The sequence below is a fragment of the Diplotaxodon limnothrissa genome, linkage group LG7 (genome assembly GCF_057381915.1).
Source record: "Diplotaxodon limnothrissa isolate DT_005_m linkage group LG7, D_limnothrissa_male_GT1.1, whole genome shotgun sequence".
Taxonomy (NCBI): Eukaryota; Metazoa; Chordata; class Actinopteri; order Cichliformes; family Cichlidae; genus Diplotaxodon; species Diplotaxodon limnothrissa.
The window spans coordinates 35,312,239-35,325,101 of NC_140602.1; the positions used below are offsets into that span (position 1 = coordinate 35,312,239).

Genomic DNA, 12,863 nt, shown 5'->3' on the forward strand with positions numbered 1-12,863 from the left:
ATTGGCTTAAAATCTGACACTTGTTACTTATGAAACATCAATGTAGTATTTCAGAAAGCTACATAGTATTGAAGTACAGGTGCTCAGCCGCTGGATAGTCCTACATGCTCTCAGCAGGCAGAGCTGTAATCGCAGTCAGTCAAAATCCCTTTAATCACCATGTACAATACACATACAGCCATGATAATGCAGTGTGAGCTGAAACACACCGTTGGGACCTCACACACGCACGCAAAAGCTTAAAAACACAAGGGGACAATGAAGCGAGCCCTCATGATGTACCGTTGGAGGAAAAAAGTTTATGAATTTATGAATTACCTGGATTTTTTCTTTTTTTATTCTTGAACTAAATCGCGAATAATGCCGCATAAAATCCAACTAAACTATTAATGTACAAATGGATACTTTTGATGTATTTATTGAGCATGCTGTCACACAGAGCAGGGGTTTAGGAATTCATAGAACCTCCTTTAGCAGAAACAAACTCCATCAGACATTTCCCTCAGCTGCTTATGAGATATAAACAACATCCAGGAAAAATTGTTGACCCTGCATCCAATAGAACATTTTCATTTCATCATACCACAGCATCTCAATTGGATTAAATTGGGTCTTTCCTGGTTTAAAACAGGCCTGTGGGGGTTGACTTTGGTCTTCATTTTATTAAGGCAGTAAGTCAGCGTTGCCTAATCTGTTTTTTTAAATGGTATTTTCCTGTTATTTCTGGCCATTGGATAAACAAGTATATTTTGTGCTTCAGTAAACTGATGCATGACAGTAAAAGTCCTGCCCTTCTGTAATGTTAGTGCAGTATAAACTGTGTTTTCATGTTAAATTATGTGTTTAAAAAGTAATATGTTCGAAAATGAGAACATATTAACCTCTTAAGGTTAATTGTGGTGCAAAGGCATCAGAAGCAGAGCACTACCAAACCTACTTCAGCGCTACCCCTCTGAATGTAAATAAAATAAATGGTATTAAGTATGTCTGTGCTGAGTTTGAAATTCTAGTGTCATGACAACTTTACACAAACACAGTTTATGGTCACGTGTAGATATTTCTGCAGGTGTTTTACTGTTAGCCTTGCTTAGGATTGCACGCTGTGATTTTCGCACAATGTCCAGTTGTATAGAGAGTAGCTGGAGCGTTTTTGAGTTCACAAATCTTTCCTCTCTTTTCAGGATTCGAAGATGGGCTTTGGCATTGCTGTATCAGGAGGGCGGGATAACCCAAACGAGGACACTGGCGAGACGTCCATTGTGGTATCTGATGTCCTGCAGGGAGGGCCAGCTGATGGATTGTTGTTGTATGTACCATTTGTTATTTTATGGTTTTACTCCAAAGAAACAAACTCCAAAATAAATCTACTCACAAAACAGATGTAACAGCTTGATAAAATAAATAAAAATGTAATTGACTTCAGTTGGATTAACTTGTGTGTTTACTTTTGTTTAGTGAAAATGACAGAGTAGTGCAGGTGAACGCCATCCCCATGGATGGAGCCATCCACTCGTTCGCTGTCCAGACCCTCAGGAAGTGTGGCAAAGTAGCAAAAATTGTAAGTAAAGCACTGAGCAGCTCCTTCAGTGGGAGACTGCAGCACCCACGGTGTGGGACGGAGAGATTTCGCAGGTCTTTCCTCCCCACTGCTGTCAGACTCCACAACAAAGACTCCAACTGATCAAACATACACATCCACACTGGTGCAATAACACTAAGTGCAATAATCTTTTCTGGCATCGTTGTATTTTTACTCAGTTGTATATAGCATTTGTATTCTATTTTTATCTTATTGTATATTTTATTCTATTTTATTCTACTGTATATAGTATTTTATTCTATTCTGTACAGTTGTGTACTGTATTTATTCTTATTGTATTCTAATTTTTGCTTCATAACTTTTGCACTGTCCACTTCCTGCTGTGACAAAACAAATTTCCCACGTGTGGGACTAATAAAGGTTATCTTATCTTATCAATCTCTCTTTTAAAAAAGAATCTACTCTTCACATTAGAAATTAGGATTTTTCTTAACTGGATCTGTTTGTGCTTTTATGGAAAAATTCAGACAGTCAAGAGGCCCAGAAAGGTTCCAGTCAATGTGCTCAATCGTCAGCCATCACCTGACGACAGAGTCTTCAACAATGACTACAATGATGACTACAACTATGATCAAGACCGACGTAGCGTGTACAGCGCTAGGAGTGGCGGAGGCCGGGACCAAAGCCTGGAGAGGGAGCGAGGCGGCTACATGGACTCCGGCTACCACACACGTGATCGTGACTATGACCGGCGGGAACGTGGCAGGAGCACAGAGAGAGACCTCAGCCCGGACCGCCAGTACCGGCGAGATGGCAGCAGAGGCCGCACTTTGGATAGAGAGTACAGCCCAGATCGCCGCTATAAGAGCGAGCATGCGCTTGACCGTGACTACAGCCCAGACAGAAGGTACCGCAGCGACCGCACATTAGACCGAGATTACAGTCCTGATCGGCGTTTCCGCAGTGATCGAGCCCTCGACCACAGCCCCGACCGACGCCACCGAAGCGACCGAGCCCTGGACCGCAACGAGAGCCCCGATCTGCGCTACAGGCGTGACAGTCCAGGACGAGGCCGCGGCCGCGATCAAAGCTACGATCGAGGACTTGACCGCATCGCAAATGAGCCGCGGAAATATGACGAGCCAATAAAGCGAAGTGCAAGCAGGGACCGCCTTGAACGCACACCGTCACCTGCTGCCGTGCCCCTCCCTCTGCCACGCCCTGCCCGGGATCTGGAGCCGCTGGAGAAACCTGTGAATGTGCTACTGCTGAAAAACCATCCCAACGAAGGTGAGACGCTAAAAGGCTGTCAGATAAACAAAACATGTGAATGGTTCTCTTCACCTTGAATGAAAATGGGTTACAGTCTCTGTGGGTGGCACGGAAAGCTAACCTTTACTAAAATTCAGGTTAAATCCTATTTTTATGTTAATGAATAAATAACAAAACAATCTATGTTGGAGGGTTGTGAACTTTTTCCCAATTCTGAACTAAGACGTAAGAAGAAGTTTGAGAATCACTCAGTTAGGTTCTTATCTGACATATAGAATGGTTTATTATTCAACATAGAAAGGTTAACCGCTTTCCTACCAGGTTATCTGGTGTCTTCCTCAGCTGATACCCTTCTACACAACCATTTGGCAAATCTCACAAAGGTAGCTGCCAATAGCACTTGTGCATCTGCAAGCCTATTGGAAACCTGACTCCTGCCCCAGCTCTTCCTTTTTCTGTTTCTATTTTAATTTCATATCTGTTGCCATTTATATCTGCTCTGTTCTGTAGTAGGGGGTTCCTTCATATGCACAGGGAAGGGCATGGTGATCCCAAAACAAGGGTTTAAGTGGTCCTGACTAGAGTTTTGTTACCCATTTCTAAGTATCTTTGATATCATAAAAAAGTAAATAAAACCTGTACAGCTATTTGGGAAAGAAACCCCCTCCTGCATTTAGCACAAAATAAGTGGTGTCTGCCACAAGAAAAACAATTGGCAACAAATTTGATAAATGTTAAGCAGAGGAAAGGATGCACTTTATTTGAAGGTTTTATTAAATGGATGCAAAATGGAAATGTCCTAATTGTACGTTTAATTGTTTACTCAAGCAATTCTAGCGAGAGAGAGAGAGTTAATGGAGGCACGGCCATGTCAGCATACATCACCACCAGCTGATTTCAGCATATCAGCAGATAAAATGGCTTGTACCATTCTTCAGTTTGGCACTTGCTGTTTACTGGCTTTATTTTTAAATTGAGGTGAATTTCTTCACTTGGAACAGAAATGCATAAAACAAAATGAACAGTTGGAAAAGTGATCACAGTGCTTATAGGTAAATTCTTATTTTAAACATCAGCCTAGTATATCAGTGCATCATTTATACAGATGTGTCCAGAGGCATTTTGGTCAGTGACCGTTAATAAACCCTTCAGAGGTCGAAAAGTGACCTGATTAATTTTTCCATTTGTTCGGTCATGCCAGGTTATCTAGACTGTGAATGTCAGATATAATTAAAGTGGAGTTGGGTAAAATAAGGTAAAATATTTGTTTGATTATTTATACATAAAATATATGTGTGATTTGTGTTTTTGCAGAATATGGCCTTCGTCTGGGCAGCCAGCTCTTCATCAAAGAGATGACCAGCACAGGACTTGCCAGCAAGGATGGAAACCTGCAGGAAGGGGACATTATTCTGAAGGTAGGGTGGTGTATATTCCTTATTTGTTATTTTTTTGCTCATTAACCGTCCATTTCTGACAGTTCAAATGAATCCTTATTTATATTTTACTGGGCTTTCGCTCAGCATCATGGGTCACGCTTTGGATGAAACGATCCGGTCACACAGGGTTAAAGACACTGCGTAGCAACTACAGATCGCTAGGGGAAATGAGTATTTCCTGACCAGTTGTTGGCAGTCGATGTGAAATCGATGGCTACATCACAGTCACGCAAGACTAATGACTAGTTTGTGACCCCATGGCCCAGCTGTCGCTTTGGAAAAATGAGTATTCCTCAGCTGGTTGCTAAAGCTTGCTGGTATTTCCTCAGTAAGATTGCAAAAAGCTGTATATACCTCTGCACTGAAACTTTCCAGTTGCCTTGTTCACTAGTAGGTTGCTGACAACACAGACACTCTGTAAAAGTTGTTGGTTTCAGTGATATGGTGCGAAATTTAGTTTGAAGGTGAGTATTCTCGATTTCTGGTTTGCATTACACTTTCTTAAGTTACAGCTCCGGAAGCAATCAAGAGCAGGCTGAGAAATAAATTATTTCCCTAGTGACCAGTGGTTGCCAGGAGTAGATGGGTCTCTGACCAAAGTCAGTGCTAGTATATTGTAACCTTGGTTTCTGCCGCTTCAGTTGCTTGGTTGTATTCCGTATCCAGGCACAGCTGACAAACAGCCTCTAATTTCTTTCTTTTATGTTAAAGTGCTGCAAAACCGTGCTGTAACACAGCTGTCATCTGTTTGCTTTCAGTCTCTTTTGTTTATGTCTTCCACTGAGAGAGAGTCAGAGCTGCAACATTGGGTAGCGGAAGTGTAACATCTTTTAGCAGAAAAGTACCATTGTGTAAAATAAGAAACGTGCGTTTAACAGAGTAGTATTTCGTACTAGAAAGGGCAGCAGCGATTAAACATTTAGTCGACAAGTCGCCCACATTCCTATCAGTACCTGGGAGAAGCAGCTGCCACACAGAGGCAGGGCAGAGTGGTCACTTTTACATTTGTCTCATATTAAACAAGATGAACAAGATTTCTGAAAGTTTCAAATAACAAAGGCGGCGTGTGTAAAGGTAATCTCAGTGAACCAACGCTCAGGATTCACACTGCTTTAAAAGCTCAGTTTTAAACTTTTTTTTTTCCCCCTACTGTTTGCTCTGTATGATATCAGTGAGAGGGGGGTGTCCCAAGTGTGGTCATGTTTGGCACAGAAGCACCAACAACCTGCTGTTTTTAAATGGTATTTGTGTGAATGGCAGTCGTCTTAAAATGAGGGTGGAAGAAGCTAAAAGGATGAACTTAGGGACTGCATTTCCATTTAACTTCAGCATTTAGTAAGCCACCATTGAATTTGAGCTATTTTATTCCATGGGGTATTTCTGAATTGTGTTTTAATGTTTTCAAAAAAATGTATTTTGTTTTTGCTCTTTGATTTATTTATGTTTTTTATTTTAGCTTCTGTCATTTTTTTTTTTTTTATCTTTTATGTGGACTGTTGTAAATCAGTTTGATTTCTTTACCCTATTTAATTGAGCTCTTTTTTTTTTTTTTTTTTTTTTTTACCTTATTGCTTTGTTCTACTTTAGCTAGCCATTTTTGTTGTTGTGTTTTTGTTACTTTTTGGCTGCTTTTGTCTCCTCTGCCTCTTTTGACTTGTATCTTTACAGTGTAAAATAAATAAGGATTATTTTAAGCTTTAACAAAAATCTGGAGCTGGACATATGCCGAATAGGTTCAGTTTAAAGATCACCCATCTCAATGACATCATACAGAGTCAAGAACAGAAAAAAAGTATCTGAAACTGACTGTTTAAAGCAACCTGAAGCATGAGTGAACTTTTGGCTCACGGAGATTAGTTATGTGCTTACCTGATTAAACCTTTGACCATGTGTAATATCAACATTTGTAGTTGTGATAGTAGATGTTTGTATATAACATTAGGAAAAGCATAATTCCTTTTTAAGTGTACAAAATATTTAAAAACTGTAAAACATTGCATGCTTTGTTTGTGTGATTCGTGAGTGAGAAGCGTCTGCACATCTCCTAATCCCCTCTGTCTCTGTCAGATTAATGGGACTGTGACAGAAAACCTGTCTCTCAGCGATGCCGGGAAGCTGATTGAGAAGTCCCGCGGGAAGCTACAGCTGGTGGTGCAGCGAGACAGGAAGAAGATCCTGGTCCGAATCCCGCCAATGGTCGACAGCGACTCGGAGCTCGACGGTGAGAGAAACTCGAAACTGAAAAGCAGCAGGTCCTATGCCGTGTAAAGGCACACCTGGCGAGTGGCCATCATCATCTCCATGATCATCATCATCTTCATCATTTTATATATATATCTAGAAATATAAACCTCATTGCATTATGAACTTCTAATGAATCAATTGTGGAAACCTTAATGCCATTAATGTTTCTGTACCTGTCAATCAAATTTGTTCTTAATTCTTAAAATAAAGGCTTTACTTACATCAACTTTTAGTTTTATTTAAATATTATTTCACATACACATATTCCACAAAGCACTACGAGCTAACCATATTCAGCACATCATCACCATCCCCTCCACCCTCTTATTGCTCACCCCTTTATACCTGTTTTTATTGTCACATGACCAGATGGCATGCTGTTATTGGTCGGGAAGGATAGAGATAAGTGGTGTGAGTGGATTGTTCACTGACCAAATGTTTGCCGGGAGGAGGGGGGGATAGCACGAAGACTTGTGACCCAGTTTGACTGGTTTGGGGTGTGTGTGTGTGTGTGTGTGTGTGTGTGCGCGTGTGCATGTGTGAAAGTGCTCATTCGCCTCTAGCGGCGTGATCTAATCCCCTATCATAATCCTGCTACTGGATATGACAGAATTTCATTATGTTAAGGTTCGCACCGCTGCAGCCTTCTGGTTTCTACCATCCAGCACCCTTCTTTGTAATTCTGTTTGAGGACAATAGGGACCGACTGACTGAAAAAATTAGGATTTTGAGGTCTGACAGGTACAAATCACCTTAAGTGCACATGTGTAATTTTACTTTGTAATGGTATTACTGTGCTTATTCCTCCCTGCCCTGGAGTATAACATAGAAGTGCAGTCTAGCTTCCACACCCTGAATGAATGCTAACATTGAAACATCCTGTTGAGTTTTAGTGCTCCTCATCATCATTGTAACCCCAGAAACTGGTATTTGCATATCTAATTGGTGTGGCTACTCATCTGGGAACAGTGCTCTGACCTTCATTTGTCTGAGAGCTGTGTTGCCCCCCCCCCGCTTTCATGACCCAGGGGCCATTTGAGCCGAGCAAAGGCCATGTTATGTAATTTACAAAACAAAGAAGCACCAAGGAGAGATGCAGCATTTTACTCTTTCTGATAAAGTTTATAGGCTTTACTACCTGAATACAGAGGACCCCACCCCCCACCCCCATAGCTGCTTGACTCTTGTGTGGTTTCACAGGAGTTGTGATATTTTTCATCATCCTTGTGTGTTTCAGATATCTCTGAGATCGAGTCGTACCGCTCCTATTCTCCACAGGATGACAGACGGGCCCACCACTCTGACCTCTCCTCCCATTCCTCCAATGAGAGACTTCGAGACAAGCCCAGGTACACTATCATTAAAGGCCAATTCTGGTATATTTCAAGCTGTAAAAGCTTTTAATGAGCTTTTCCTCTCAGCCTCAGGGCTCAGAGACTACATCTGTACGATGCTCTGAACCAGATGGCATGTAGCTGAGGTGTTTTGGGCATGTCTTATCAGGAGGGAGGAGACCCCAGAGCAGACCCGGGACATGCTGAGACTGTCTCTTTGCTTGCTTGGGAACTCCTTTGCGTCTTCCAGGCTTGGGAGAGGGAGGTCTGGGAATCTGCTTTCCTGTGAAATCAGAAAATGCGATTTCAGTTTTATTTTTATAGGGGGAAAAATAGAAAAAGAATACAACAATCAGATAATACTCTATGAACAAGCACTGGGTGATCACGGGAAGGAAATTTAACAGGAAAAGATTTCCGGCAGCATCGGCTCAGGGAGGGGCAGCCATCACCAGGAATGTGCAATTAGGAACATAACACAAACTGTACCTATTTATTTGGCCGTTTGACCTTTTCAAGGATATTGGTGTCTATGACACCAATCCTAGTATGAATCCTAGCCCCTCCTTTATTGTTTGACCCTTTTTATTTTTCATGAAGTCGAGCACAGTGTTCATTCGGTTCACCAAGTTGAACTCAGTCACATTCCTATGATATCAGCTGATCTCAGTGCTAGCCCACATAAACTAATGGTTCAACCGATATCTTCCTGAACATCCTGTTTTTCAGTCTTGTAGAGAATCCTGTTTAACTTGCTTTAGCCTGCTACCGTTGCTGCATCTAAAAGCTGCAACCCCCATCCACCCGTGCTCCTTTTCGTGCTTATTCATGTCATATCTGCCATCCATGCCTGCTCTGTTTTGGACTAGTTGGTCTTGCAACTGCTGCTTTCTCCATCTCAGGATTTCCACTACACACGTGCATATGGAAGGACAGGAAAGTCTAAGAACAGAGCTGTACTCCCAAATCTTACTGCAGAAATAAAGTTCTTCTTTTACTTTCGTGGTCCTGACTGAGTTAGAAGATTTTGTGGCTCCACAGGTTATGCCAATTTGCACTACACACCTCTGCTCCAAAGATTTGTGGAAGATAAACTGAACTGGGTTGGGCAACGACTCCAAATCAACTGGAATTTTATATAGGTCATTTCAAATGTTTCTGAGTCTGACAAAAAGCAAACACACAAAGTTTAATCCTTGAAGAGCTGGGTCTGTATTGTTTTGGCAACTGCTTGTGACCTTGTCTCATTTTCATTCATAGGAAAGAATTATAATTAACATTTCCTCACAACAAAAGATTTGTCTGCCTGCTCTACAAACAAACAAACAAAAACCACAATCATCTAAAAAATGATTTTAAGTGTTGCTTTGTTTTGTGCTTTTCTTAATTCTAGATAACACAAAAGCATTGAGCTCTGCTTTGGTCAGTCATTTATTACGAATGAATTAAATACACCAGAAACAAATCAGGATAATGTAGGATTATGCTGATTTTATGCTTCATGAAGCTCAGGCAGCCCGTCACATCAAATATCGGAAAAACCACCATGTTATTAAACCAAACCGGAAAAGGAGTCATAATTATATCAACCGAATTAAATGTGTAAAATGCTTCTTTTAAACTTTCCAAAAATTTGGGATATTACTAGAGAGGAACCGCCTAGCAGGCTGGCAAAAATGGGTGCCATGCCGACCCCATTCAGAGGTGCCGACAGAGACGTTGAAGATAAGGCTGCTTTGCACGCAGAGAGGGAGGAGCCACGCTCCGAGACACCACCAGGTAAACATGATTTCGCCCTGAATATACAAGACTGTAAAAAATAAATAAGTCAAATCAGACAGTTGAATTGAATACTGACTGTAAATGATTTTGTTTCTGCAGTACCAGCTGCCAGTGTCGCCCCAAAGGTTCACGCTCCCTCTAAAGTGCCACTAAAGCCAAGTGCAGAAGACCTGGAAATATACGGGTCAGTATTAGTTAGTTGTTGTTTGTTTGTTTGTTTGTTTGTTTGTTTGTTTGTTTGTTTGTTTGTTTGTTTGATTTAATTGAGTTGCTCAAACTCAAATTTACTCAAAAACAAGAAGCCAGCTTGGTTGTCTCCGTCATAAATAGACTCTTCCTTTGTCAACTGTTGTTTCCATGTTTCCATAATGCAGGCCGGACACGGTGATGGTGCGTTTCCAGAAAGGTGACAGTGTGGGTCTGCGGCTGGCGGGAGGAAATGATGTCGGCATCTTTATCGCCGGTGTTCAGGAGGACAGTGCAGCAGAGCAGGAGGGTCTCCGGACAGGAGATCAGATCATGAGGGTACAGCATGTTTTAGTTCCACATTTAAACCCTGCACACACAAGAGTGCTGTGTCTGAAGTTGGAGAAAAAAGACAGAAGCTTCGTCTTTGAGACATATATCAGGCCAGATTTCTCATTTTATTTCCTATTGTGTGCTTCAGGTGAACAACAGAGACTTCAGAGGCATGGTGCGTGAAGATGCTGTTCTCTACCTCCTGGAGATTCCTAAAGGAGAGGAAGTTACCATTCTTGCACAGAGCAAGCCTGAAGGTACTGGACTGGATAAAGAACAGTTGCACAAACAGTACTAATGCCAAAACCGTCCTGTGTTAAAGTATATCACATAGACACACACAGAATATGATAAAAAGTCTTAGTAGTCTTGTATGAAGAGCCAGTGGCTTGCTTGCTTTTCTATTTCCTGTAATTTATTTATTTTTATGATAATGGATGAATGAGGAAAAACAAGAGGCCCAAATTTGAGCCATGTGGGATGCCAAATAATGGTGGGGGGGTATTTTTAGCTTCTGTTTTCTTCTATTTTTGCCAGTGTATAAAGATGTCTTAGCATCTGGCAGAGGCGACTCCTTCTTCATTAGAACCCACTTTGAATATGAGAAGGAGGCCCCGCAGAGCCTTCCTTTCTCCAGGGGGGAGATCTTCAAAGTGACGGACACACTCTATGATGGCAAACTCGGCAACTGGCTGGCAATCCGTAGTGACAAAAACAACCAGCTGTTAGAAAAGGGAATCATCCCCAACAAGAGCAGGTATGCAATGATGATCATCTTTGTGCAGACAGCCTTTCTGCCCCCTGCTGGCTATCAGAACGTGATGGCTATGTTTTTTGTTGTTGTTTTTTTATTTTAAATATAAATATTTCAAGTTTTTAATTTTTTTTTTGTATTAAGGATTTGGCTGGATATTTTATCATTTTACATGTTCTTTCGCTGGTAAGAAATCTGCATATCATCGTGTGAGCAGTCTAACTAGACAAAGTCATATATTTTCTTGTTTTCGATATCAGAGCAGAGCAAATGGCTAACGTCCAGAATGCTGCACGGGCTGCATCGGGCAATGACAGAGGAGACTTCTGGAGGATGAGGGGCCAAAGAGCTGCAAAGAAGAAAGATTTGCGCAAGAGTCGAGACGACCAGGGCAACGTTCCGGTTACACGCTTCCCCGCCTACGAGAGAGTGGTATTACGTGAAGGTATCCAGGAAACACCCTGCAATTTTACCTGAGGCATTTTGCAGAGGTCCTCGCTGTGCCAGGACTTCTGAATTAATTCTTTTTGTTTCATTTAGCTGGTTTCAGGAGACCGGTGGTGATATTTGGGCCCATTTCTGACGTGGTTAACGAAAAACTGGCTACTGAACTTCCTGATCAGTTTGTCATTGCTAGTAAGTATCACGACCGCCTGTAAATAAACATTAGCACTAACAGAAAAAGATTTCTGTAGGCTTTCTTTACTCTGTTCTTGTTTGTGAGTGGTTTTTATCTCCTCTTTCAGAAACTGAGCCCAAGGATGCAGGAAGTGAGAAGTCCTCGGGGGTGGTGAGATTGAACTCTATCCGGCAAATCATTGAACAGGTATGGTATAATCATTAGAAGATAATGACGCTGTATGAACACTAGTGCAGTGGCTGTTATGGGAGTGCGCAACACCCATTTTATATTGTTACAATTTATTATTTCCCCTATTTTTTATTTTTATGTCCCCTAAACACCATTAAACCAGAGTTGAATAATAGTGGCTCAAAAATATAAAGCTTCAGATATCAAGCCAAAGATCCCCAGCGTAATTTTGGGTGGATCCTTTTGGAGTTGCATCAAAACTCCAAAGGGATTTGTTGCATCAGAAGCATAAAAATCTGCCAACAGTGGAGCATCTAAGAAGAAAGAGTTAAAGAATAACTTGTGCAGCCATGTTTGTTGGAACCCATTTGAATTTTAGACTAAGTGATCTTTTTTATAAAAGATTTGACCTCATAGTTTCATCCACCTGTTTGAGGGCTAAGAATTAAAATAGGGTAGGGTTGTTAGTCTGTTCTGGTCAGCTAATCAAAATTTAATTTTAATTGAGATTTTGCTTTCCAGCTATTACCCTTTATTACCTTCCATAAAACAAGTCATCATAGAGCGCTTCTTTACATGCTTTAGTGCCGTTTTGTGCAGAATTTCAACTTCCTCTACATCAAAACAACCTTTATATCCCAAAGTCCATAGTAACCAAATAAACTGCTAAAAGAGACAATGTCATAGTTGAAATTCACCTGCAGAGTTTGAAGTGGCTCAGATGAACAGCTGTCGAGAGTGACTAACAGAGATTTCTGTGCAATTATTACTCATCATCCGACATATAACCATGTTTTTCTTTTTTATTATTCTCCTGCAGGACCGTCACGCTCTGCTGGACGTGACTCCCAAAGCTGTGGACACCCTGAATTACACTCAGTGGTACCCCATCGTCCTTTTCCTGAACCCTGACAGCAAACAAGGTCTGAAGACCATGAGAAACCGCCTCATACCCGGATCCAACCGCAGCGCACGCAAACTGTATGAGCAGGCCCTTAGGCTGAAAAAGAGCTGTTCACACCTTTTCACGGGTGAGTTTTATGTGATTTATGGCATGGTTGTCCGTAGTTAACTTGTGATTAATCAGATTTTTTTTTTTAATCAACTGTAACTGCCCTTAACAGGATAGTTTTCATGTTTCTAATATTCTTACCAGCATGGGGCGGAA

General features: G+C 41.4%; 1 protein-coding gene across 4 annotated transcripts in view; it reads left to right on the forward strand.

Moving 5' to 3' along the window:
* tjp2a (tight junction protein 2a (zona occludens 2)) overlaps positions 1–12,863 on the forward strand; it is a 32,109-nt gene that overhangs the window by 13,263 nt on the left and 5,983 nt on the right. For all 4 annotated transcript variants that reach the window (XM_085359634.1, XM_085359633.1, XM_085359632.1 and 1 more), the window contains exons 3-17: positions 1,182–1,306; positions 1,456–1,558; positions 2,068–2,830; positions 4,127–4,230; positions 6,319–6,472; positions 7,733–7,844; positions 9,478–9,608; positions 9,711–9,795; positions 9,986–10,136; positions 10,279–10,387; positions 10,668–10,887; positions 11,145–11,329; positions 11,425–11,520; positions 11,631–11,710; positions 12,516–12,726. In XM_085359634.1, the coding sequence (XP_085215760.1) occupies positions 1,182–1,306; positions 1,456–1,558; positions 2,068–2,830; positions 4,127–4,230; positions 6,319–6,472; positions 7,733–7,844; positions 9,478–9,608; positions 9,711–9,795; positions 9,986–10,136; positions 10,279–10,387; positions 10,668–10,887; positions 11,145–11,329; positions 11,425–11,520; positions 11,631–11,710; positions 12,516–12,726 (2,629 nt within the window). The remainder of the gene's footprint in view (positions 1–1,181; positions 1,307–1,455; positions 1,559–2,067; positions 2,831–4,126; positions 4,231–6,318; positions 6,473–7,732; positions 7,845–9,477; positions 9,609–9,710; positions 9,796–9,985; positions 10,137–10,278; positions 10,388–10,667; positions 10,888–11,144; positions 11,330–11,424; positions 11,521–11,630; positions 11,711–12,515; positions 12,727–12,863) is intronic.